This window comes from Hyaena hyaena, unplaced genomic scaffold, assembly GCF_003009895.1.
Source record: "Hyaena hyaena isolate Hyena2069 unplaced genomic scaffold, ASM300989v1 scaffold_299, whole genome shotgun sequence".
NCBI classification, from domain to species: domain Eukaryota; kingdom Metazoa; phylum Chordata; class Mammalia; order Carnivora; family Hyaenidae; genus Hyaena; species Hyaena hyaena.
The window spans coordinates 1,360,360-1,386,771 of record NW_024080930.1 but is presented as its reverse complement, the minus strand read 5'-3'; the positions used below and the strand labels follow the sequence as shown (position 1 = coordinate 1,386,771).

The 26,412-nt window shown below is 40.4% G+C and overlaps 1 protein-coding gene across 3 annotated transcripts in view; it reads right to left on the bottom strand.

Annotated features, from left to right (window-relative positions):
- ARSB (arylsulfatase B) overlaps nucleotides 1-26,412 on the bottom strand; it is a 163,613-nt gene that overhangs the window by 69,643 nt on the left and 67,558 nt on the right. For all 3 annotated transcript variants that reach the window (XM_039247455.1, XM_039247456.1, XM_039247457.1), the window contains exon 5: nucleotides 13,063-13,306. In XM_039247455.1, the coding sequence (XP_039103386.1) occupies nucleotides 13,063-13,306 (244 nt within the window). The remainder of the gene's footprint in view (nucleotides 1-13,062; nucleotides 13,307-26,412) is intronic.

Here is a 26,412-nt window from a genome sequence, read left to right as displayed (position 1 = left end):
TGATAATACCCATGAAGAATTATAAAAAGATGAAAACTGGCAAGAGCGCTGGAAACTAAAGACCAGATGCCAAAGTCTCCAGGGGATTTTCACTAATGCCAGTGCTGAAGACACGAACAACATATTCCTGAGTTCTACCGGAAGAACCAAAACCTGGTCCCAAAGAAAACAGAAAAAGATGGATTTGCTTTGTCTGCCTGTAGCTATGGGACTCAGAGATCACACTCCAGATAAAATGGACAATGAATTCCCATTAGCTGTCTTCAGAACTAGCCCATCACATTTTTTCCTCCCTCACTCCCAGTTATTACCTCTCCCCATGTCCACCCAGGGGGCAAACACTAGACTCCATGAGAGGAAACAGAAGAAACTAGACATAATATGTAGCATCCTTGTATGCGAAACCACCTGGCCGAAAAAAAAAAAAATCTGAACCAAGCCTCAGAACGCTACATCCTATGGACTTAGAGCAGATGCTCTTTTATTAAAAAGTTTGGTAAAGTAGAGAATCAAAGAATAATACATCATTCTTTAAATATTTTGCTTTTTGGGGCGCCTGGGTGGCTTAGTCGGTTAAGCGTCCAACTTTCGCTTAGGTCATGATCTCGCGGTTCGTGGGTTCGGGCCCCGCGTCGGGCTCTGTGCTGACTGCCAGCTCAGAGCCTGGAGCCTGTTTCAGTCTGTGACTCCCTCTCTCTCTGACCCTCCCCTGCTCACACTGTCTCTCTCTCTCTCTCTCCTAGAAATAAATAAAAACATTAAAAAATAAATAAATAAATAAATATTTTGCTTTAACATAAAAACACGTATATATTCCCTTGGGAGTCTTTGAATGCAGGGCTACTGGACAGAAGTCCCTAATGTCTTCATGTCATCAATCATCTTATAATATGGTTGCACATTTATATTTATATGCTTCTTCTAGAGTTTCCAGGGCTGTTTTTCTTAAACTGGAGCAAGAGCCTAAGAACACATGAGTTTCTAGATTTCTAGAATAATGGTGGGCATCTAAATTTTAATCTCCCCACATGTTCTCCTTAGAAACCATACTGACAAGGAAAGAAAGTAAAATCACTCAATGCCTAAGCCCACAACATCAGCAGGAGATAGGACATGTTTAAATCCTGAGTGACTGTGAGGAGATAACCATCTGAGACCTGAGGAGTCAGTACCAGTGTCAACTCGAGTAGAGTCAGGCTGGGATCATGCAGAAGAAGGTGAGGGAACATAAGAGGGAAAGAACTCACAATGCACTTGGTAATATAAAACCAGAAATAGAGGGCCTTGCCCTGCATGAAAAAGATTGAGATACAGGTCTGATACTGAGTGGAACAGAGGACAGGGTACTGAAGATTCAAAAGGAAGGGCTTGGATAGTGTGCAGGGCAAGAGCGCAACCTCAGGCAGGCACCGATTCTGACAGGAGCAGATGAAGAACGCGTGTCTTTTGGAAGATGGACGGTAAAGGGAAAGAAGGAAGAGGCAAAAGATCAGAGTCCTACTGAAACAACCTAGTATCGTAGAATCACAAGAAGGTGGACCAGAAAGACAAGGTAATATTTATTTTTAAAGGTGCACTTCTTGGGGCACCTGGGTGGTTCAGTCGGTTAAATATCTGACTCTTGGTTTCAGGTCAGGTCATGATCTCATGGTTTGAGTCCAGCATCAGCCTTCCTACTGACAAGTGCAGAGCCTGCTTGGGATTTTCTCTCTCCCTCTCTCTCTGTGCCTCCCACAAATAAATAAATAAACTTAAAAAAAGTGCACTTTACTGTAGCAATAAAACTATTCTTGAACTAAGAAATAACTGAAACTATCGAAACCCCATTCACACAGACTGTCTACTTCTGCAGGTCCAGGAAAAGCTGACCTATGCACACGTGAACAACAAAAAGAACCCAGCATCTAAACCAAGTTAATATGGAAGTTTAAAAAATAGGAGATGAAAATTAAAAACTTCAGGCAGATGAAAACATTCTCCCCATTATGGCAAAGAAAGAAAGGAAGGAAGGAAGGAAGGAAGGAAGGAAGGAAGGAAGGAAGGAAGGAAGGGAGGGAGGGAGGAAGGAAAACCAAACCACAAAGCAGAAGAAAACTGTTACATGATACTTCAACATAAATTAAATAGAATTAAATCAGCAACTGCCAATATAAAAAAAATACCATGAATCAAAAAATTTAAAACTCCGACACCAAACTAAGGGAAGAGACTAAAAGAAAAGACAGAGTGTCATAAATGAAGGGACAGTATTATAACTGAAAGTATGTGAAGGCATGTAAAGAGTAATAATGAAAAGAAAGAAGATAATTTGGGATAAAGAAAAGGGGTCAGAGAGAAACATAGACAAAAGATATGTAAATAAGGTTCAATAATATCTATAATTGGAGTCCCTGAAGAGGAAACACAAAACAGAGAAATATTTAAAACTGTAGTTCACAGGTCTCTGAAATGGAAGGTCTGAATGTACAGACTGAAAGAACTCGCTGTATACCTAAGAAAATTGATCCAGCACAGTCACTTTTGAGACAGAAGTAATAAATGTCTTAGACTTTAAATCATACTAATAGTAATAATTAAAATCTTCTGAGCCTCTAGGCAAAAGGACCAAGTCACTAGAAAAGGAAAGAAAATCAGGTTGACATTAAGCTTACCAACAGCAACATAAAAAAACAAAGAATGGGAGACATTTTCAAGACACTCAAGGAAAGAGGGTATGAAACAAGGCTTTCCTATCAGTTGAACTGTTTTTCAACTATCAAGGTCATAGAAAATGCTTTAATAAATATGCAAGAATTAACATTTTAGAAATGGACAAGTGGTTAGCGGCAAATATGTTATTCTAAAATAAAACTGTGAATAAGGACAGAAGAACAGTATTACATATATTACATGCTCTGAGTAGGTAGAAATAATACGAGAACAAAACTGGAAGAAAGGGTAAAATACAAGAGACGGAAGTTCAATATGCTGGTTAATTTCCTCATAGGTAAGAAGCAGAAGTCAAAGATGCCATTTAAAGCCAACAAACTAAGAAGTAGAACCTAAGTAAAAGATGAGGACTAAGAGAATTACATACAGATCCTCCTTGACTTATAATGGGAATATGTCCCAATAAATCCATTTTAAGTTGAAAACAGAATAAGCTGAAAGTGCAGTTAATACACCCAACCTAAGGAACATCACAGCTTAGCCTACCTTAAATCTGCTCAGAACACTCACATTCACTTACAATAGGGCAAATCAGCCAACACAAGCCTAGTTTACAATAAAGTGTTAAATACATCATGTAATTTATTTTTTTTAATTTTTAATGTTTTATTTATTTCTGAGAGAGAGAGAGACAGTGTGAGCAGGGGAGGGTCAGAGAGAGAGGGAGACAGAGAATCTGAAGCAGGCTCTAGGCTCTGAGCTAGCCGTCAGTACAGAGCCCAATGCGGGGCCTGAAGCCATGAACCGTGAGATCACGACCTGAGCCGAAGTCGGACACTTAACCGACTGAGCCACCCAGGCGCCCCTACATCATGTAATTTAATAAATACTGTACTGCAAGTGAAAAACAAAATGGCTGTCAACATATCAGTTGTTTATACTCTCGAGATTGCGTGGCTGGCTGGGAGCTTGACCAGGACCATAAGAGAGCATCAAACCGCATATCACTAGCCAGAGAAAAGATCAAAAGTTAAAATTTGAAGTATGGTTTCTTTTTTTTTTTTTTTTAACATTTATTTATTTTTGACACAGAGATACAGAGCGGGGGCAGGGAAGGGGCAGAGAGAGAAGGGGCCAGACACAGAATCCGAAGCAGGCTCCAGGCTCTGAGCTGTCAGCACAGAGCCCGACACTGGGCTGGAACTCACAAACCACGAAATCATGGCCTGAGCCGAAGTCAGACACTCAACCGATTGAGTCATCCAGGCTCCCCTGAAGTATGGTTTCTAGTGAATGTGTACCATTTTTGCACCATCATAAAATCAAAAATTTATAAACCAGGGACTGTCTGTAAAAATATTAGAATAATGGTGAACTCTAGAATAAAATATAATTCATTCTAAATATTAAAATAACTGAAAAACTGAAGGTCAAAGATATGAGTAAATATAACATAAAACAATATGATGAAGCTAGGAATGAAATACCAGTCAGAGCAATATATATAAACTCATCTACTAAAATAAAATATTTTCTGATTGGAACATCAAGAAAAACCTAACAACTACAGAATACACATTCTTTTCAAGTTCACAAGGCACAGATACCACAAAAGATCATATGGAGCCAAGCTCAACTCAGGAATAAAAATATGTCCTCTGATCATAAGAGAATTAAGCTAAAAACTAGTAACTAGAGAAAATGTAACATGTTTGTAAATTAAGCAACACAGATTTAGAGAGTTAGGTCAAGGAAGAAATCATTTGCACCATCCCCACTGTTATATTTACCACGAATTGACATAAATTCTGTCTTGTCAGATACCAGGATGGCAATCTCAGTCTTCTTTTTGTTTGCAGGTAAACCTTTGCTGTAATGGTACTCACCAGCAGAGAAGAGAGCAATGTCTATAGAATCTTGAGGAGAAGAGATTTGGCAAGAATAATGAAATTATTATCTATGCTTGAAGGTAACAGGTATTCTTTCATATGCAAAGATTTATGTACCTCTACTGAGAATTACTTTAAAATATTAAGCAACCAATCAAAAGAGTAATTAAAATTTGGAACTGACGAATGGCAAACTTATATAATAAAAGGAATGTTGGTAACATTAAAGATAATTAAATGTACAGATCAACATATATAATTTCTCTATATGTGATTACAAAGTTGAAGTCAGAAAAAAAAACTTTTTGAAAAGAGTTGTAAGATTCATAATATTATGTTTCAGAAAGCTGGGTCTATGATCCCAGATTGAATTAACAAGCCCTTGAAAGTAGAAAATAAGCAGGAAAATCTTGATCAAAAAAGTAAAGGCACAAAAAATTTTCTTTGAGTATTTCTGCTTCTAGCCAAGATGGAGTAGGCTGCAGTGTAGACTTGACCTCCTACCTAAAACAACCTAAAGAACTCTAGACAGAATATATGAAACAACAGTTTTCAAAATACGCAATACCATGGAAAGGACAGTGATTTCTGAGGGGTAGAAAACAAAGGAGGTGAGTCTGATCATTAACCTAGCTCACTACCTTGAGAGAGTTTCCAGGCTCTGATGCAGAGAAGGGGAGGTAATAGCCCAACAGACTCTCTGGGTTGAGAAGGTAGAACTGAGGGTCTAGGGAGACCAAGGGACCTAACATACATAAGACACAGCACCAGAGGAGAGAAAGCTGCACAGAAAGAGGTTTGCACAGGGTCCCATAAAGTACTTAGCTGAGCACTGATCAGATGTATGGGAGAGAACTATGCCATCTGAAAGAACCATCAGAAAGGATAAAAGGGGACAGTGCCCAGCACTCACACAGAGTTAGAAATAGCACCTGCTCCCTCCAGCCAGATTCACAGAGCACTGCGTAGATTACTGGGGAGCTTCTGACTCAGTCATGGAGAATAATTGGCCCCAGAGTGAGCACAGGTCTGGACCTGCCTAATAAATTATAGAGCAATACTCAGAAGGGTCAAACTGTTTCTAAGTAACTACATCTCAGAACGAAGTGAGAAGATTTCTAATAATATCTAGCACCTAACAAGGTAAAATGCACAATATCTGGCATCAAATCCAAGATTAAAAGTTATGGAAACATAGTAAAGAGCATAATCATTTAGTCACAACCAATTGAGAACTAACACAGATGTTGGAATTAGCAGAAGTTATTAAAAGCTATTTTAACTGTATTCTTTATGTTCATAAAGTTGACTAGAGACATGGAAGATACACAAAAGACCCAAATGGACTTCTAGAAGTAAAAACCTACAAAGGGTGAGATGAAAAATATGCTGAATAGAATTAATGGAAATTAGACATTGAGAAAAAAATAATAAACTTGCACATATAGCAATAAAATCTATCCAAAATGAAATACAGAGGAAAAATAAGGTTAAAATTTTTTTTTAAATGTTTTTATTTATTTCTGAGAGAGAGACAGCACGACCAGGGGAGGGTCAGAGAGAGAGGGAGACACAGAATCCAAGGACAGGCTCCAGGCACTGAGCTAGCTGTCAGCACAGAGCCCGACATGGGGCTCGAACCCACAAACCGCGAGATCATGACCTGAGCCGAAGTTGGATGCTTAACCAACTGAGCCACCCAGGCGTCTCAAAATAAGTTTTAAAAAAAATGAAAAAAGCATCAGTAAGATAAGGGCAACTTTAAGTATCCAGGTAAGAAGACTGTATACTTCATTCTTTTCCCAAATTAATTTTTGGGTTTAATCTCATTCAATCTAATTTATAAAAAGTTTTTAAAAATTTAACAAAATACTTCTAGAGCTCAGAAAAAAAATGTAAAACAGTGAGACTAGTCAAGAAAATTTTGCAAAAGAAATAGAATGGAGAGGTGGATAACTATTTCTACCAGGTATTTAAATTTTTTTTAATGTTTTATTTATTTCTGAGAGAGTGAGAGAGGCAGCATGAGCAAGGGAGGGTCAGAGAGAGGGGGAGACACAGAATCTGAAGGAGGCTCCAGGCTCTGAGCTGTCAGCACAGAGCCTGACGCGGGGCCTGAACCCACGAACTGTGTGATCATGACCTGTGCCAAAGCCGGAGGCTTAACCGACTTAGCCACCCAGGCGCCCTCTACCAGGTATTTAAACATACTTTAAAACGTATATTTACAAGAGATTACACATTACAACACAGAGATGCTAACATGAGGACAGCTAAGTGAGTGGACTAAAACAGATGAACCAAGACAGATCAGAGTACTAATAAGAACTTAAAACATAATTAAAGTGGTTCTATAAATCAATGAAAATGAAAATAGTATTTATTTATTTATTTATTTTATTTCTAGGAGAGAGAGAGAGAGACAGTGTGAGCAGGGGAGGGTCAGAGAGAGAGGGAGTCACAGACTCTGAAACAGGCTCCAGGCTCTGAGCTGGCAGTCAGCACAGAGCCTGATGCGGGGCTCGAACCCACGAACTGTGAGATCATGACCTAAGCGAAAGTCGGACGCTTAACCGACTAAGCCACCCAGGCGCCCCTGAAAATAGTATTTAATAATAATAACAATGTAGATATTATTCAATAATAATTATGTAATAATCAGTCTGGGTGGTCTTGGTAATACTTGGAATAAAGCATCATTTTAAACCAGAGTTTCTTAATCTGTGGCTCATTGACCATTGGCCTTCATGGTAACTGTGAAAGTGGGGTGTAGAGTGACTTTTCCTTTCAACTTTCCTCTTGAAATTGAAGCCATAGGGGAGAAGTTTTAAGTTTTTAAATTATTAAGTTTTCAAGATATTTTACATCATCAGATAATATTTGTCACTAGTGTCATGTTCTAACATCCAGAAGAGTTTCCCACTGATGAGAAAGAAAAAACATTCCTACCATTATAACTAGGGGTTCTGCTTTTGTTTATATATGTGTAATAAAATGTAAAATAAGTTTAAAAAGGAAGAAAAAACACATATTGATCCTTCAAAATGTCTTAAAATAACCTATAGGCTGCCTACCAACTTGAAAAGCAGAAAAACCGTACAGATGGAGAAAGAACTTGGAGAAGCCATGTCCCCTAGAAATGGTAACATGCTCTGTGGTTTGGAACGAAGAAAAATTGAAGCAGTTGAAGGAGCTCCTACTGCAAATAATGTCACTCACCCCAGAACTGCCATTTCTTCATAAATGTTAATATTTTGAAGCAGGTCTAAGAGGAACTGATAACTCCCCAGCTAGTGAGGCCTCTGATGCGCTCAGCATAGCCACCTCTCTTACTGGGATTCCTTGTTCATGAGACCCTCTTGAAATTTCCAAAAACTACCATCATCTTGAAAATGGTATTCCAAGTAAATATCTGACTAGGAGAAAGTTCCAGAACCCTGGGCACAGACTAAGCATCCCTGACCTTTGGCTGTCCATTTGTTTTTGCTGCTTTGGATAAGAAGCTCCAGATGCCACTGTCACTGGATGCTTTCTCCACCAGCAGTCACGGGTGCCGAACTGATACCAAATGATGGCTTGCCTAATGCTATGAGAAGCATCGACTTCAAGGCCAGAGTAGCTGAATCATTTGTTAGGATCTTTCATCAAGGAATAGGAGCAGAATGAGAATAGTTCTTCACTTACTGAATAGAAATTGGCTGGATTTCCAGAGGAATGTTTTGAAACGCTTGATTAAACTTGGGCAAGAAATCTTCCTTTTAAAAAAAAAATTCTTTTTTTTTTTTTTCAGATAAGACAGGAAAGCCCTCTCAGTCACGGGTTAGCATATTGGACAATATTTTTGGCCATATCTCCTGGCTAAAGCCCTGCAGTCAATATTATGTATGCTGCTCGACAATGAAGTGCCCCTGTTCTATAGAAGGTGGGTTACTAGAAGTTCAGTATTCTTCTAACACCAAAGAGAGACTTCCCTCAATCTGGAGTTAAGGGTGCCCAAACCTTTTCCAATTTCTTGGCAGGCAGAAGCAAACATGTGCCAAACTTTTAAAGATTATTCATGATCAATATAATCTTAAAATTGAAATGTGGATTTATAATCCAAAATTTGGCAATATGGATGAACATCAAAGTCTTCGACTTTGCCAAAGATAACAGCCTCAGTGAGTTGGGGACAGAGGAAATTATTCCTCCTGAATTCAACTATTTCTCAACTCAAGACTACCCTCATTTGGCAGAGTGTACTATAGAGTTTTGACTCCATTTGCTATGGTGTGCTTTTGCAAGCCAGGATTTACAACACTTTTGCCACCAAAACAAAATAAAATTCAAAATGGACTGGATGTCAAGCATGACACATACGTCATCATATACAAACCACTCAAACATTCTCCTACTTCTATAAGTCAAGCCTCAACAGTTTTCACACTGAAATTAGTGACAGGCTGAATTGAAGCTGAAGTTTTGCTTTGCTCAGAAATTTTCGTTCTATTTCCTTTTCATCATAAAGCAGGTATTAATTTTTGCATTAAAAATTAATGAGAGATCAGGGCAACTGGGTGGCTCAGTTGGTTGACCATCCAACTCAGGTCATGATCTCACAGTTCGTGAGTTCAAGCCCTGCCTTGGGCTCACTGCTGTCAATGCAGAGCCCACTTTGGATCCTCTGTCTCCATCTCCGCCCCTCCCTTAATCATTCTCTAACTCTCTCAAAAATAAGCAAAACATTAAAAAATTTATAAGAGAGACACAGGTTTGTAAAGAATGTTTCTCAAATATTTTTCTATGTGTAATCACATAAGTAAGAATGTATAATCAGTGTCTAATAGTATAAAAATTAATACCTTCCAAATTTTTGTGCATATGTTTAGGTACTTTTTTCCTGTAAATTCACAGCTCTCAGAGTCTCAAAGAGGTCTATGAATCAAAAACTTGGATAAAAACTCAGTCCTCCGGTTTGGATATAACATAATACACCCAATAATCTCGCAACGGTTCAAGAATCATATGGAAGAAGATCAAAGCACCACACTTAGGGAAAAATGTATTGCACATTTCAAGTTGAAAAAAAGCCTCTGAGCAAAAAAGCAAATGAAAAACTGATTTCAGCAAGAAAACACAAACTTTAGTAAACGTAAAAAGTCACAAACATTTCCAAAACAGGAAATACAAACAGAATATAAAACATTTAAAAATTAATTTATTTAATAAGAAAAGAAATTCAAGTTAAAATGAAATAAATTTATCTATGATATTAACAAAGAGGTTTTCTTAAGTTGTATAAGGAAAAGTTGTGAAGGACGTGAGAATTCTCATACACCAGTGGAATAAAAGTACACTGGTGCTTTGTTGGAAAGCAATGTTATAATGTCTATCAAATGCTTTCACAACGGTCAGTCCCTTATACCTGGAATCTAAAAAAAAAAAAGAGGGTGAGTGAACTCTTAGAAACAGAGTAGAAAGGTGGTTGCCAGAGACTGGAGGGTAGGGGAACAATGGGTACAAACTCCAGCTATAAGACGAGTAAGTTCTGTGGATCTGATGTACAGTATGCTGACTACAGTTAATAATACTGTATTGTGTGGTACCTGAGTGGCTCAGTCAGTTAAGCATCTGACTTCAGCTCAGGTCATGATCTCAGGTTTGTGAGTTTGAGCCCCACGTCGGGCTCTCTGCTGTCTGTTGCCGAGTCCATTTCGAATCCTCTGTCCCCCTCTCTCTCTGCCCTATCCCTGCTCGTGTTCTCTCTCTCCCTCCCTCTTTCAGAAGTAGTAAATAATAAGATACTGTATTGTATACTTGAAAGTTATTAAGAGAGAAGATCTTAAATGTTCTCCCCCCACACACACAAATAGTAATTATGGGAGGTGGTGAATGTGTTAACTAACCTGATTGAGGTAATCACTTCCCAGTATATATGTGTATCAAATGATCGTGATGTACACCTTAATTTCACACAATGCTTTATGTCAATAATACCTCGATAAAGCTGGAAAAAGGAAATTAAACTATATCATTTTTCCCTTTGAATTTACCAGCCCTAAGTCAGTCACAGAAAAGAAAGGTATCAGACAACACTTAACTGGACCACAGAACCCAAACCACCCAGAGTGTTCCTTGATCACTCATCTCTGATTGCTACTTATGGCCTTGAAGGTGAATGATGAAATATATAGACATTTTAACAAATCAACCTCCAGATTTAATTTTATATCTATTTTCTTCACTATCCGAAATTAGGCAGACTTCAAGTTTTGTGTTCAATGCAAGAAAAAAATTTAAATGTATGTAATAAAACTGAGTGACATTCAAAAATAAATAAAATAGTCATTCTCTAGTTTAATAATCTAATTTCAAATAATTTCTATCCAATGGGAAAAATCCAAAATACAGAGATTTTATGAACAAATTGTTTGTTCTAGCGTTATTAATAAAAAATAAAAATTAATCTGTATTAAAGGAATGCTTAAGTTGATATATCAAGATATATGATAGAATATGCAGTCAGGGTGCTTAGGTGGCTTAGCTGGTTAAGCATCTGACTCTTGATTTGGGCTCAGGTCATGATCTCATGGTTGGTGGTTTTGAGCCCCACATCAGGCTCTGTTCTGACAGCTTGGAACCCGCTTAGGAATCTCCCTCCCTCTCTCTCTGCCCCTCCCCTCGTGCGAACTCTCTCTCTCGCAAAATAAATAAATAAGCTTAAAAAAAGAATAATGCAGCCATTGAGATAATGTTTGCAATGAGTTTCTTGGATGACATGATCAAAACTGATGATGTGTTAAGTGAGGAAAAAAGGTAGTAAAAAACACTAAGAAAAAACATTTTAAGGAAATATGACACATGTTTATGGTAGCTGTTTCCAGGTAAGATTTGGGTAATTCTTTTTATTGTCTGTATTTTGCAAATTATCTACAATGAGTATATATTACTCACACTCAGGGAAATTAAATAAAAATAGATTAACTGCAGAACACATGTGTACATATCAAGTTTAGATCATGGATAAGAGACATAAATATTTTAAAGAGAAAGAAAAATGTCATCTTATATGAACGAACAAATAATGAGTACAAACTTTCAAAACAGTTAATGAGAGAGAAAGCTCTGTTGTTTACTTCTTGGCTTAGCTGTTAGATGATGTGGATATGGCTGAGTTCTGTTTAATGGGAAATCATAGGGGCGCCTGGGTGGCTCAGTTGGTTAAGCATCCGACTCTTGATTCTGGCTCAGGTCATAATCTCATGGTTTGAGATTTGCAGAAATAAGAAACAGTAAAAGAACACCTATGCCTTTTACCCAAATTATCTTATTGTTAATATTTGACTAGACATGTACTCTTTCTGTGTATCTTGAAATAAGTATTGAAATACATACATTTTTTTTCTAAACCATTTGAGGGTACGTAAACATGTTATCGTGACCCTTTACTCCTGCTTCACTGTAGATGTCCTAAGTATAGAAACTCTACTAGTTTTGAGATGAGGCATCTCAAAGTGGGATGAAGAAGGAGAGGATGAGGAGGTTGTCTCCTTCTGGTCACCAGGGATCAATCATCCACTTTTTCTCCCTCTGTAACACCAAAGAGTCATTAAAAACTATTGCACTAGACAAATGCCATTCCATTAGTAAAAACAATACCTCCAATATATATACACGTAATTGTAATTTGAATATATGTATTATTCTATCATGTACCTTATAAAGCCTATTCATACACAAGGATAAGATAAAATTAAATACAAATACAAGTTGATAGTTTTCTTTCAGCACCCTTGAAGGTGTATACCTCCTTACCTTGGGCACCACTTTTCTATACTGTGGTGGTAAACAGAAGGACTGCCACCACTTCCAAAGCCGAGTCCTGGTTGTGCTCCCCAGATTGTAGCTCCCTTAAAGTTGCCAGCTCTCCCTATCACAGCACACTGTTTTGTTACCGTCATAGTGTTTATTGCGACTAGAAGTCATCTGGCTTATTTTGGGGTTTACTTGTTTATTTCCTGCTCCTCCCCGCCCTTCCCCACTAGAATATAAGCTCCATGAGAGCCAGGGTCTTGCCTCTTGTTCACTCCTAATTCCTCTACCCCTAAAACAGGGCTTGGCTCATAATGGGAGCTCGGTAGATACTTCTGCACAGGTGCTCCCTGGCTCACATTCCAGCTCTCCCCTCCTCTCCCCCAGGCTTGGTTCTCTACTCTTCCAGCAAACAGGCTATGTCCCCTGAGGAAGCAACAATACCCTCTCCTACATCTCCAAGAAGCTTCTCTGATTAAAACACCCCTGTATAAGGTGTGTGGCTGAGGACAAATTTCCTCTTCAAGTAAAACACAGGGACACGGTCTCAAATTCAGAACATAAAAAATATATATAATTACAGTATTTCTAAAGACACTTCTATTTTTTTAATCATTTATTTGTAAACTGAACTATCATTTTTCTCACAAAAGCTATCATTCTCACTCAATCTTGTCAGGCTGTTCTTGCAGTTTCTGCCCTAGGAGGGAAACAAAGGAAGGGGTACACGTACCTGATGGTTTTCCACACATCGAAGCCATCCAGAGGCTTGGTGCCTTTTGTGCTTCCCCTGGCCAGCTTCACAAGAGTCGGCAACCAGTCAGAAATGTGGATGAGCTCCCGGTTCTTCACACCCTTCTGTTTCAACAAGGGACTTGCCACAAAGCCCACTCCTCGAATGCCTCCTTCCCACAGGCTCCATTTTCTTCCTCGAAGGGGCCAGTTATTGCCCCCTGCCAATGTCTGTCCTCCATTATCTGAAATATAGTTAGGTCTTTGCGTGAGGACAATGCTAGACACATTTAAGAAGAGAAGACTTTTTTTTTTTTAATTTTGAGAGAGACAGAGACAGAGCATGAGTGGGGGAGGGGCAGAGAGAGGGGGAGACACAAAATCTGAAGCAGGCTCCAGGCTCTGAGCTGTCAGTTCAAAGGCTAGAACTCACAGACCATGAGATCATGACCTGAGACGAAGTCAGACACCCAACCGACTGAGCCACCCAGGCGACTTAGAAGAACAGAAGACTTCTATGTTGCTTTTAAATGGTGCTTAAGAAGTAAAAAAGAGTCTCTCACGGTTTTCCCCTTCTTCTCCCCCATGGTCCTTCGTTAAGTTCCTCCTAATCCTCCTAAACATGCAAACATATGGTATTTGTCCTTCTCTGCCTGACTTATTTTGCTCAGCATAACACCCTCAAGTTCCATCCATGTTGCTACAGTTGGCCAGATTTCATTCTTTCTCATTGCCATGGAGTATTCCATTGTATCAATAAACCACATCTTCTTGATCCATTCATCAGTTGTTGGACACTTAGGTTCTTTCCATGTTTTGGCTATTGTTGAGAGTGCAAACCATGAGAGACTCTTGAATGCTGAGAACAAACCGAGGACTGATGGATGTGGGGGGGGAGGGGGTAGATGGGCATGGAGGAGGGCACTTGTGGGGATGAGCACTGGGTGTTATATGGAAACCAACTTAACAATAAACTATTATAAAAAAAAAAAAAAAAGACCTGAATGTGAGACAGGAAACCATAAAAAAAAAGTAAAAAAGACACCTCCTCCTTTCTTCCTCTAATACCAACCACCCTTTTCCTACCTGACACTCCCTCCATAACCAGAGGGCAGTGTGGCACAACTCTGACATGAGACCTTCAAATCCCCTAGGATAAGGTGACTGAAAAACAAGGAAGTCCCCTGAGGATATCTGCTTGCGACAGAGCCCTATACTCATAATCAATGATGAGGCTGCAAATGCCTGCAGGCAATTTTGTGTCACATAGGAGAAAGAATCCAGGTAAGCTGAGCCCCTACTGGTACATGGAAAGAAAGGGCACCTGGGTGGCTCAGTTCATTTAGTGTCTGACTCTTGATTTCAGCTCAGGTCATGATCCTAGGGTTGTGGGATTGAGTCCCACATCAGGCTCCTTGCTGAGCATGGAGCCTACTTAAGATTGTCTCTCCCTCTGCTCACCTCCCCCACTCACTCTCCCTCTCTCTAAAATAAAATAAAATAAAATTTAAAAAAGAAACCTCTGAGTGAAATTTCACTTACTGAGTTAAAACTCCTGCTGAGTGGGGTCAGCAAACCTTTTCAGCTTACTCACCTGGAAAAACTTTCTAATATTTACACTGGTAACTGAATTAAACTTCTACCCCTGTGGTTTGAACTCTCTTTTTAAGAGTGAAAGGTGACGATTTCTCCAGTGGGCTACACATATCTGTAAACAGAGCAGTTGGGTGGAAGAAATAGTTGCAAGAAAAGTTCCTCCCTTCTCGACAGGATGACAAGATAAAGCTTCAGCACACACCGTGCCAGGGAAGAGAAGGGTACTCTTCCAAGACAACTGAAGCTGAAGCCAAGGGAGAAGTTACAAGAGCAAATGAAATTAAGTTCTTTTAGCTGCAGCTCAGTTAGAAATTAAGTTGGACTGCAGGGGGAAAGAGTGACTATTTCTTATACGCTGAGGTTGTAGAATCATCAGTCTCTCCGAAAGTATCCATTCACACAGGTGACTCTACTGACTTGAAATAACCCTTATTTGCATACATATTATACTTCAATTAAATCTTTTTTAAAAAACCACTATTATCCAACTGAGCCACACGAGGGCAGTATGACAGACCTGCTCTGTGGACAGTTAAATGTAAAAATCTAACACAGAAATCAAGATCAAAGCCACAGGAAACACACGGAAGAAAAAATAACTAACATTTGTTAAGCACCTACTATGCGCCAGGCACCACTTTAATTTTACATTCTCTCTCAAAGAATCTGAAGTCTGATGGGCCTGGAATCAAAGCCTGAAGCTAACCACTCACTGGCTATGTGACTCAGGGCAATATGCTACTTCGGTTTCTCTATATTTAATGTGGACTTAATGATTCCTCCCTCATGTATTATGATGAAAATGAAACGACTCCACTTACGATCATTGCTTGGCTGAGAATCTGGCACAACCGAAGTGTTCAATAAATGGTAGGTAAAGTAATTTATATAACAACTCAGTCTAGTATTATCCATTTTGTTGTTAAAAAAAAAAAAAAGGAGTTTGACAAGTCCAAATAGCTAATAAGTGGTAAAGCTAGGCTTCAGGCAAGATCTGTGTGACTCCCCAGGTGCCTTCTGCTCTCAGAGCGCCACGTTCCTGACATGTTTTATCGCTACAGGCCACATAAAGTATCACTTCCCTAGGAGAACCAGAAGCACGGTAAATCTCAGCAAAGTGTATTCTCTTTCTTTGGATAGATCAGAAGGTGATGATGTTTCAAGGTGCTGATAATTCCCTTTAGAGGAACTTTTGTTGCTGGTGAGTAAGAAATTCAAGGCCCTACTGCTAAGGATGCTTCTGCTTGTCCTTAACATGCTCGGTCCCCTAGATCTTCTTCTCTGTGCTTTGTAAAGGGAGGAAGAAGAGTCTGGAGCTAGATTACATGAAGATAACAATTCTTCAACACCTGGGTGGGTCCCAATCAGTCTTATCATTTGCTATCACAGACTTAAAAGAACCTTTCCTAAAACCTTACATCTCTTCGTGACAAAAAGTCAAGGCCCAAACAGTCACCCAAGCCAGTTTATTAAATACAATTTCCATTTTCCATGAGGAAACCTGTATATTCACAACAAGAGGTCACCATCATTTGACAGAAGTAATTCCTCCATACTCCTTATACCTCACAGAGTATGTCACCCAAAACCAACTATTCAAAACTTAAAAGGAGGTGCTGCTGATGTTATATAAAAATACACTGGAAAGAAAACATTTACACTCTGTGCCCGTGAGGTCAAGAATGGCTGAGCCATCGCTATTATTTCTCTCTGTTGTCTAGACTGCTCTAAATGATACTGGATCAGTGCTTGTAGCAGATGCCTGCTGTCTCCATTTTAAATAGATACACTCCTTTGAGATATTATATAATGTCTCTTTCAGTTTTCCACACACTTGTTAGTGCTCAATACAAGAATGCTGGATGATGATGGTGGAGGAAATGCACATGGGGGGAGGGAGAGGGGCTGGGGCTGCAATCTGACTCTAGGAGCAGGTATAGCTCAAAAAGGAAATTGGGGCTATAAAAGAAAATTTGGCCACTGTGGCTACCGTGGGAGCTGGAAGGTGTTTCTATGTCTTAGTAGGGGAGGGTGCTGATGCAGTGAGTAGGACGGCTTTTGCCACTGCTCACTGGGCCGTTCTTCCCATTAGCAACGGTAAGTGATTCTATCATCTGTTATCAGTCACGTTTTCAAGGGCATGCTAGAGAGAAAGCACTGTCAACTGGCACACTGCAATTTCTCTCAGATGCCCCTGTCACAGAGCCAACAGCACAACTGGCAGCATAAAGAGGGTGATTTGGCTTTGCCAGGGGTCTGCGTCTCCGCAGGTGGCACCTGTCTGATGGCTGCCACTTACCGCCTGAAGGGTAGAATCCACAGTTAGGCTCTTCAGAAATAGGGTGCTGCGCATCTGTTCTAGCACAGTCTCCTGGATATTTCAAGAAGTTGGACATAAAAATCACAGGCTCAGTCGGTTAAGTGTCCACCTCTTGGTATCAGCTCAGGCCATGATCTTGTGGTCATGAGATCAAGCCCCTTGTCGGGCTCCACACTGAGGGTGGACACTGCTTGGAATTCTCTCTCTCCCTCTCTCTCTGTCCCTCTCCTGCTCACACGTGCTCCCTCTCTCAAAATAAATGAATAAACTTAAAAAAAAATAATCACAGTTGCAGCAAGAATACAATAAGCTTATCTGAAATAAGATTTCTGATAATGCACAGTTAAATCTGACAAATTAAAATCTAAAAAGACAATGAAGGCATCACCATTTATTTTCTTTTTCTTTTTCTTTTCTTTTTGAGACAGAAAGAGAGAGACAGAGTGTGAGTAAGGGAGGAGGCAGAAACAGAGTGTGAGCAGAGAGAGAGGGAGACACAGAATCTGAAGCAGGCTCCAGGCTCAGAGCTGTGAGCACAGAGCCTGATGTGGGGCTCGAACCCATAAGCCATGAGAGATCATGACCTGAGCCAAAGTTGGATGCTTAACTGACTGAGCCACCCAGGCACCGCCCCCACTCCTCCATCACCATTTCAAACACGTTTCTTTTCACTTTCTATCCCAATCTGCTTTGGGGCAGAAGTTAACTTTTGTTTTCGCTAAGAATTTTCAAGAGAAAATTTTGTTTCATTTCCTGACTTAGGAAAAATCTTCCAAATCAATATAAGATGACTCCAATTAGTAAAGGAAGCTCTGAAATTTTTTTGCAAGGAAAAAGCTTTTCTGCAAATGTTTTTGGCAGAGGGGAAACTTAATTATAAACACTTTGCTGTCTAGAAAAGACATGTCAAAATAAAACAAATGTTGTCATATACAGATGGTATATCTCACTTTGTTATTCCTTACTGAACAAAAATAACTGTCAAAAGGTCATGGAAAAACATCATTTAGCCAAAGATCTGATCCAAAGCATGAAGTATATGACCGTGAAACCTCATCTGTACTCAGCTGATAAAAGTTAAGATGGAAACATGACAGCAGCCGTAGTTTTTAGGACGACTCCCCAGCAGTGTAATGCTGTGGCTGGGCCAGGGAAGGTTGCCCTGAATATCAGTGTATTTCCATCTCACTGCTCCCCTACCTGGACTCACCCAAGACATCCTCCTCACTGTGAAAAAGCAAGTAAGGCTCTAACAGCCTTGCACCAGGGCCTGGACTTTCCTCTGAACAGGGCCAACAACATAAGTGTGACAGATGAGTAGACAACATGTCTTCAGATAAAGGGCTAGTATCCAAAATCTATAAGGAACTCACCAAACTCCACACCCGGAAAACAATCCAGTGAAGAAATGGCAGAAGACATGAACAGACACTTCTCCAAAGAGGACATCCAGATGGCCAACAGACACATGAAACGATGCTCAGTGTCCCTCCTCATCAGGGAAATACAAATCAAAACCACACTGAGATACTACCTCACGCCAGTCAGAGTGGCTAAAATGAACAAATCAGGAGACTCTAGATGCTGGCAAGGAAGTGGAGAAACGGGCACCCTCCTACACTGTTGGTGGGAACGTAAGCTGGTACAACCCCTCTGGAAAACAGGGAGGAGGTTCCTTGAAAAATTAACAATAGAACTCCCCTATAACTCAGAAATAGCACTGCTAGGAATTTACCCAAGGGATACAGGAGTGCTGATGCATAGGGGCACATGTACCCCAATGTTACAGAAGCACTTTCAATAATAGCCAAATCATGGAAAGAGCTTAAGTGTCCATCAACAAACGAATGGATCAAGAAGATGTGGTTTATCTATACAATGGAATACTCTATGGCAATGAGAAAGAATGAAATCTGGCCATTTATAGCAATGTGGATGGAACTCGAGGGTGTTATGCTGAGTGAAATAAGTCAGGCAGAGAAGGACAGATACTTTATGTTTTCACTTATAAGTGGAACAGGAGAAACTTAACAGAGGACCATGGGAGAGGAGAAGGGGAAAAATAGTTGGGGAGAGGGAGGGAGGCAAACCATGAGAGAGTCTTGAATACCGAGAACAAACTGAGGGTTGATGGGGGTGGGGGAGAGGGGAAGGGGGGTGATGGGCATGGAGGAGGGCACTTGTTGGAATGAGCACTGGGTGTTATATGGAAACCAACTTGACAGTAAACTATGAAAGAAAAAAAATTTTTAAATTAAAAAACCCAAATATCAAGAAACACCAAGACACCTCCTTCTCAGAAAAAGAGGACTGCTTGCTGATGGTTGATTCTTCTGGACCAGTTTTTTCAAAAAATTTTTAACTAAAATGCAAATTGGAGGGTTAATGTAGGTCTTGGAAGTCATCTAGAGGTTCAAAGACACTCAATCTTCTATGAAAAGACTTTGGGGAAAATACCTATCTGACACTCAACTTACAATCTAATGGTCTTCTCTTTTCCTCTTGTTCTACATTCAATTTCTTTTTTCTTCATGTTTTTTATTTAATTTTTCAGAGAGAGAGAGAGAAAGCAGAGGGGAGGGGAAGGACAGAGGATCTGAAGCAGGCTCTGTGCTGACAGGCTGACAGCAGCAAGCCCACTGTGGAGCTCACCAACCGCGAGATCATGACCTGAGATGAAGTCGGACACTCAACCAACTGAGCCCCCCAGGCACGTCTGTACATTCAATTTCTGACTGAATGCGCATTCCCTTCCGCTAAGGCTATCTTTCACATGGATTTCAAATCCATCCGCCCTCGTCTACTGCAGAGCCTCAGGTCTGGCACTCATCCCACCTGGACTGGGGGGTAATTTACGGATTGCTTCACTTTGCTATCAGAGGCATCACTGTGAAGTCCCAAACCAATCAAGCCATGTTCATGTTTAAAGATCTCTAACTGGTCTCTAATCAGCGAAAAGTTCAAACTTCAGCCCATATATAGAATCCTTTGCATCCGGCCCTAATCTATTTACTGGGCATCAACTCCTGCCCTTCCCATAAAAAGTGTCCTGCGCTGGGGTGCATGGCTGGCTCAGTCAGTGGAGCATGTGGTTCTTGATCTCTGGGTTGTAGGTTCAAGTCCCACGATGGTATAGAGATTATTTAAAAATAAAATCTTGGGGGGAACCTAGGTGGCTCAGGTGGTTAAGTGTTCGAGTTCAGCTCAGGTCATGTTCTCAAGGTTTGTGAGTTTGAGCCCCACATCCGGCACTGTGCTGACAGCTCAGAGCCTAGAGTCTGCTTCTGATTCTGTGTCTCCCTCTCTCTCTCTGCCCCTCTCCTGTTCACACTGCCTCTCTCTCCTTCAAAAATAAATAAACATTAAAAAATAATTAAAATAAAATAAAATAATAAAATAAAATCTTAGGGAGCCTTGGTGGCTTAGTTAGTTAAGTGTCCAACTCTTGGTTTTGGCTGAGGTCATGATCTCATTGTTCATGGGTTCAAGCCCCATGTCAGGCTCTGCACTCACAGTACAGAACCTGCTTGGGATTCTCTCCCTTTCTCTCCTTCCTCTCTGCCCCTCTCCTGCTCACTCACAAACACACACACACACACACACACACACACACACACACTCTCTCTCTCTCTCTCAAAATAAATAAATAAACTTAAAAAGAATAATAAAATCTTACCCAGAAAAAGCTGCCCTGTGCTTCATTCACTTAGAACTAACTTTGCCTTGTTGTTAGGGTACGTCATGCCCTTTCATGCTGATTTTGCCTTTGTACGTTGTGGTTCTTCTCCCTAAAATGCGCTCCCTCTTCTTTACTGCCTGACTTAAATTTTAATTCTGAGGATAAATGTCACATGTTTTGTTAACTTTTCATTTACTGCTCCCCACCATCACCCTGCCTAGACACTGTCTCTGTACATCTGCACTTTATATATACCTTTCATATCGCATTTATCTCTATATATTGTTAATTAGTTGTTCATGGGTTCATCTTCCCCCAGAACTCTGCCTCCTAAGGACAAGGACAATGTCTCACTCATCTTTGCATTCCCAGGACCTAGCCTAGGACCACTGAAGAGAAGGGCTGAAGAATGGGGGTGGGGCACCAAGCAAGGAACAAATGAAGAAATGGAGAAAAGGCCACTAAATATTGAGACTGAGGCACTAAAAGTTTACTTTGATTGCTGGATAGTGTCTTCTGAGCCTTCATCTATCCATTCCATGATCTTGACTTTTAGGAAACTGTTTTGTACATAGATGCTGCTTATTTAATAGGAGACTGGGTGGTGGGTGGTGGCTCCTGTTCCCCATGCAGATTTAAGTAAATCAAACGCACAATACTGGAATTGTTTGTCCAATCTGGCCCCTGATCAGTCACACTGAAGTCAAAGGGGATTGTTCCAGAGCATTTGAGGGAGCGTGGTCCTGGCCAGGAAGAGAGTCCTTGCTAACCCCCTTAACAAATCTTTTGGGAGTGCTCATCATGTGTCAAGGACCATTCCAACCTTGGGGAAATGGTAGCCAGGAGGACAGACAAGGCTTTCTATCTCATGGAGTGAGTAGAAAACGGGATAGGATCTCTTCATTCAAGGGCCTCTTGGAGGAGCTGAAACCAGAATGACAGGACAGGGCTGACTAGCATCAGAGAGGGGGAGCCCAGGCACGGGCTCCAGGGCCTTACTCAGTTACACATTGGATAGTGGGGTGCTCTGCATCAAGGCTTTTCCTTAATTAAAGAGTAAGTTAACCATACTCTTAAGAACACTCTGCTATCAGAACTTAAGGAAAACTTGAGCTGAATGATGACTAGATACAAACAAAAAGGCGTCTAGCTGGCGTATGACTGCCAGCGTTTTTGTCTATCATCCCCACTGCCACATTTCTAATTTCAGGGAAACGGATTCAAAGAATTGGATCTAAGGGCCGTGAGCCTGGGAAGATTGCTCTCAGAGCCTAATTTTCTCATTTGTAAAAAGAGGATAACAATAATGCCTATCTTAATATAGAGCCTGGCACAAAAGTAGTGCTCAATAAATATTAGCCATCTTCACTGTTGGTAATCACAACCAGCAGCAGCATCAAATATGCAGAGTAGAACACGCTCCTATCTAGGTATTTATTACACATACACTAGATTTAGGTATCACAAGTGCACTTTAAAATCCCATGCTTTCATTAACAAGAAAGGATTTTATGCACAGAGCCCTTCTCAATTACATTCTCTTCTCTGTAGGTGATTTCTTGAGAGTCATAAAAAACACAATGCATTTGAGGGATTTTTCTGTTATTTTGGGGACTGAGCCAGGTGACACCTTCCTGTTTCTAGGAGTTTAAATAAAGCATATCAATGATCAAGGAAAGGGGAACAATGGCCATAGCCTGTGATTCAAATAAAATGTAAGAAACTGAAGCTTTATTTAGTCATTCACTTGAGTATCTGGAGGGGTTTCATGTGGGTGGCAGCACTCAGAGGAGATGAATGCTCTGCGACCACTCCCAGTTTGGACGGTCCAACGGTGTCCAGTCAGACACGGTCTGACTCGCATCTGGATGAAAGAGTCAGCAACGGGAGCATTCCTGCTGAGCTAGCATTGGGAAGATGCTGCTGGAATGGGTCTGGCAACTAGACCCCAAAGAACTGATGCAGCCTCCAAAAGGGCTAAAAACAAAGGGAAAGAGACACAGGGAAAGGGCAAAATCAAGGAATAAGCAAGGATTAAAAGGAAAATGATCTGGGATGATAGTAAAATATTTCCTCATTTCAATGAGGCTAATGTCATCGTTTATAAGGATGAGACACCAGTGGGATTTTATCTCTCCTCTAAAATTTAAGGATGAGAAGACTCAAAAGTCTGTTCAAAGACGTGAAACATTTGGTCTCTAAAAGTAATGGGGGGCACCTGGCTGGCTCAGTTGGTGGAGCATGCGACTCTTGATCTTGGGGTTGTGAGTTCAAGCCAACTTACTCACTCACTCAAATATATAAATAAATGCTGAAATGGAATTGGAAACACAGTATCCTATTTTATTATGTATTGGTAGGTAAATATCTGAACTTTTTCTATAACTTAAAGTGTAGGTAGTCACAGGTCTTCGTGGTCCTTAAACAAAAGTAGGTGCAGAATGTTGTTATTCCCACTCGGAAGTCATGGGTTTGGGCTCCATATTCCTGACCCCTAACAAGTAGCACAGAAGCCCCGTGTCTACAGTATTTGGGGCCAGCAAAAGTACCATATGTTTGTTCTGCCCTTTTTTTTTTTTTTAACTAAAGCCTTCCTTGTTTTCCCTTCAGTTTGATGTTGAAAGAATGCTTGATATTTTTAACTAATGAAGTTATGAATCTGAGGGTAAACTAAAGATTTTTGGCAGCTTGTGGGAGTATCATGGTTTACTCATAAATTATTTGGCTCCCTTTCCAGACCTGAAACTCCTTTAAGGCAGATGATTTTTTTTTTTTTTACTAGATATCTGCTTATCCATCAGTAATGCTAATTGAGAAGTAATCGATGGGAAAGTATCAGAGAAGTGCTTTAGAGTCTGGCAAGTTTGAGAACAACAAGAGAGAAGTGAAAACACCATGAATCGATAGAAAAAAGTTAAAGTACAGTTGTGAAATAACAGGTGCATTAATTCCTTGTATGGCAAGAAAAGATGGGAAGTGAGGTCAATGATTTTTCAGAGAGAATTAAGCCAGAAAAGGCTAAAATATTCTGTTTGGGCAAGCATTAACTACTTTAATTTGTCTTTATGTTTCTAACTATATAATACAAGTTAAATGTTCTGAATTTACCTTGGACACAGAAGCAACATTTTACTGGATTTCTACTTCAGAGATAATAAGACACGTGTTTAGGGTTACCCAGAAAAACCAATAAACCAAACGGAGTGAACTGGCAATTCTGTTTGACCAAAGCTCTTTTCTGAAGTTTGTTCAATGCTAAAGGAACAAGGTATGGGTGTCTACTTACAGAAGAGAGACAAACAAGTCACGAGGACATTGATCAACACAATTCTCTTTGAAGAACAAGGCAAGAGTGAAATATTTAATGGGAGAAACAAGAATAACTCAGTATATCTAGATATTAAAAGGTGTGTTAAGAGAATTTAACAATTAATTCAAATATTGAATTCATATTTAATAAAGATATAAGAACAAGGCTTCTTTGGGTTTGCAGATGATACTTCTTCCAAAGCCAAAGTAAAATAAACTGTGAGTCATCAGACTCTGGGTCTTCCGGATCATACAGGTGGCAGAACAGGGTACACAGTGAGAGTGAGGAGAAATCAGGTGACACTGGACATTCCAAGCAGGTGTTGGGGAGGGAAGGCGGCTGGAGAAAAGGTGGGAAACAGTGAGGTCCCTGTGCTTAATGAAAAGCAAGAGGTTAAACGAAGGCATTTCACCAGGAGACAAAGGGATGTGGAGAGAGTTCTGAGAAAGACGAATATCATGTGATTTCACTCATATGTGGAATCTAAACAAACAAACAAACAAACAAAAAGTGGCATCAGACCCATAAACACAGAGAACAAACTGGTGGCTGTCAGGGGGCAGGGATGGGAGGATGAGCAAACCATCCATCAATGGTTTAGATGAAGGGGAGTGGGAGACACAGGTTTCTAGTTATGGAATGAAGAACTCACACGCATAAAAGGCACAGCCCAGGGAATATAGTCAACATCACTGTAATAGTCATATACGGTGATGGATGGTGCCTACACCAGTGGTGAGTACAGCATAGTATATGGAGACAATGAACCACTAGGTTGTACCCCAGAAACTAATGTAACATTGCATGCCAACTATGCTCAAATTTAAAAATTAGCAGGAAGGAAGGAAGGAAGGAAGGAAGGAAGGAAGGAAGGAAGGAAGGAAGGAAGGAGCAAGGATGGATGGAAGGAAGGAAGGGGTCCAATATCTGGGAAACTCTCTTCTGAACAGTCATGAACACAGGATGAAAAAACAAAACCAAACAATCAAACGAATCAGAATAAATGTCTCTGAGTAACCACAATAGGCATCAACAAGTGCCTGCAATCAGACCCTAATGGAGGGCCCATTTAGTCTTAGACACGATCCTAATTATATGTGTGGTGTCTGGCTTCCTAATTTCATAGCAGGCTAGAATCTACAAATTAGAAAGATGCAAATTTCTGGAGATGGTCTCTGCAGAGACCACTCTGAGCTAAGGTAAGAAGGGGACAGCAAGGCTCCTTGCATTTCCCTATGCCCCATGTGGTGTGGCTGGAACAGAGATCAATGTAGGCTCAGAGGCCCTCACACCACAGTGTAGAAGAGGTTACAGTCCCAGTGATGGATGGTTTTCATTTGCTGTTGAGAAGAGCACAGATGGGGCAAGGGATGGTCTGAGTCTCTGCAGGCAAGGGGGCTGCAGCATGATCTAGATGGATGGACGATACGAAAAAGCCCTCCATGAAGGGGATTTCTGTAGCAAATGACTGCGGACCAGAGAGTCTCTGTGGCTGCAATGCACTGGTTCCCTGGAGGGGAGCCAGGGATGAGACAAAGAGACCTTGAACTGAGATGATCTGAACTGACTGATCCCAAGTTTCCTCCACCCAGCAGGACTGGACACCCAGCAAGCAGCGGTATGTTCACTTATGCGGGGAAAAGATGAAGTAAGTTACACTTTTGCATGTCTAAGTTTGTGGACGGAAGTCTGTGATCACTGCACATATGTGTGAGCATTGTGGCTGGCTACCCTGTGTTTGGTGGAGAAAATAGTCATGTTAGGTTATTTTGTAGGCGAAACAAAAGGTGAATACATTTTTATTGTTTTAGTTGTTTTGTTTTTATTGTGGATGTGCTAATATGTGATCCCTCTGTGGAGTCATTCACAGATTTACCTTTTTATATAATAGCAACTATAATAACTGGGAAAGTTCTGAAATAGGGGAGAAAAAAAGCTTGCTTCTAAAACATGGTTCTCGGGGCACCTGGGTGGCTCAATCGGTTGAGCGTCTGACTGCGGCTCAGGTCATGATCTCATAGTTTGTGTGTTCGAGCCCCGTGTCGGGCTCTGTGCTGACAGCTAGCTCAGAGCCTGGAGCCTGTTTCAGATTCTGTGTCTCCCTCTCTCTCTGCCCCTCCTCACTCATGCTGTGTTTCTCCCTGTCTCAATAGTAATAAACATTAAAAAATATATTAAAAAATTTTAAAACATGGTTCTCAAGCTTTTCAAGCTGAAAATCCCCCTTTTATAGTTAATATTTAAGAGTTCTCCCTATGCTGTCCTGCAATGGGATTCACACACAACATTTTACTTATCTGCCTAATTTGTAAAACAACTCTAAATGTAATATAAAGGAGAAAAGGTAATTTGCAAATAATATATTTGCATGTATTTCACCTGATAATGTCCAGGCTCAATCTTAGAAGATACAGCAAAGTGGTTAGATAATTCCATGTACTATATA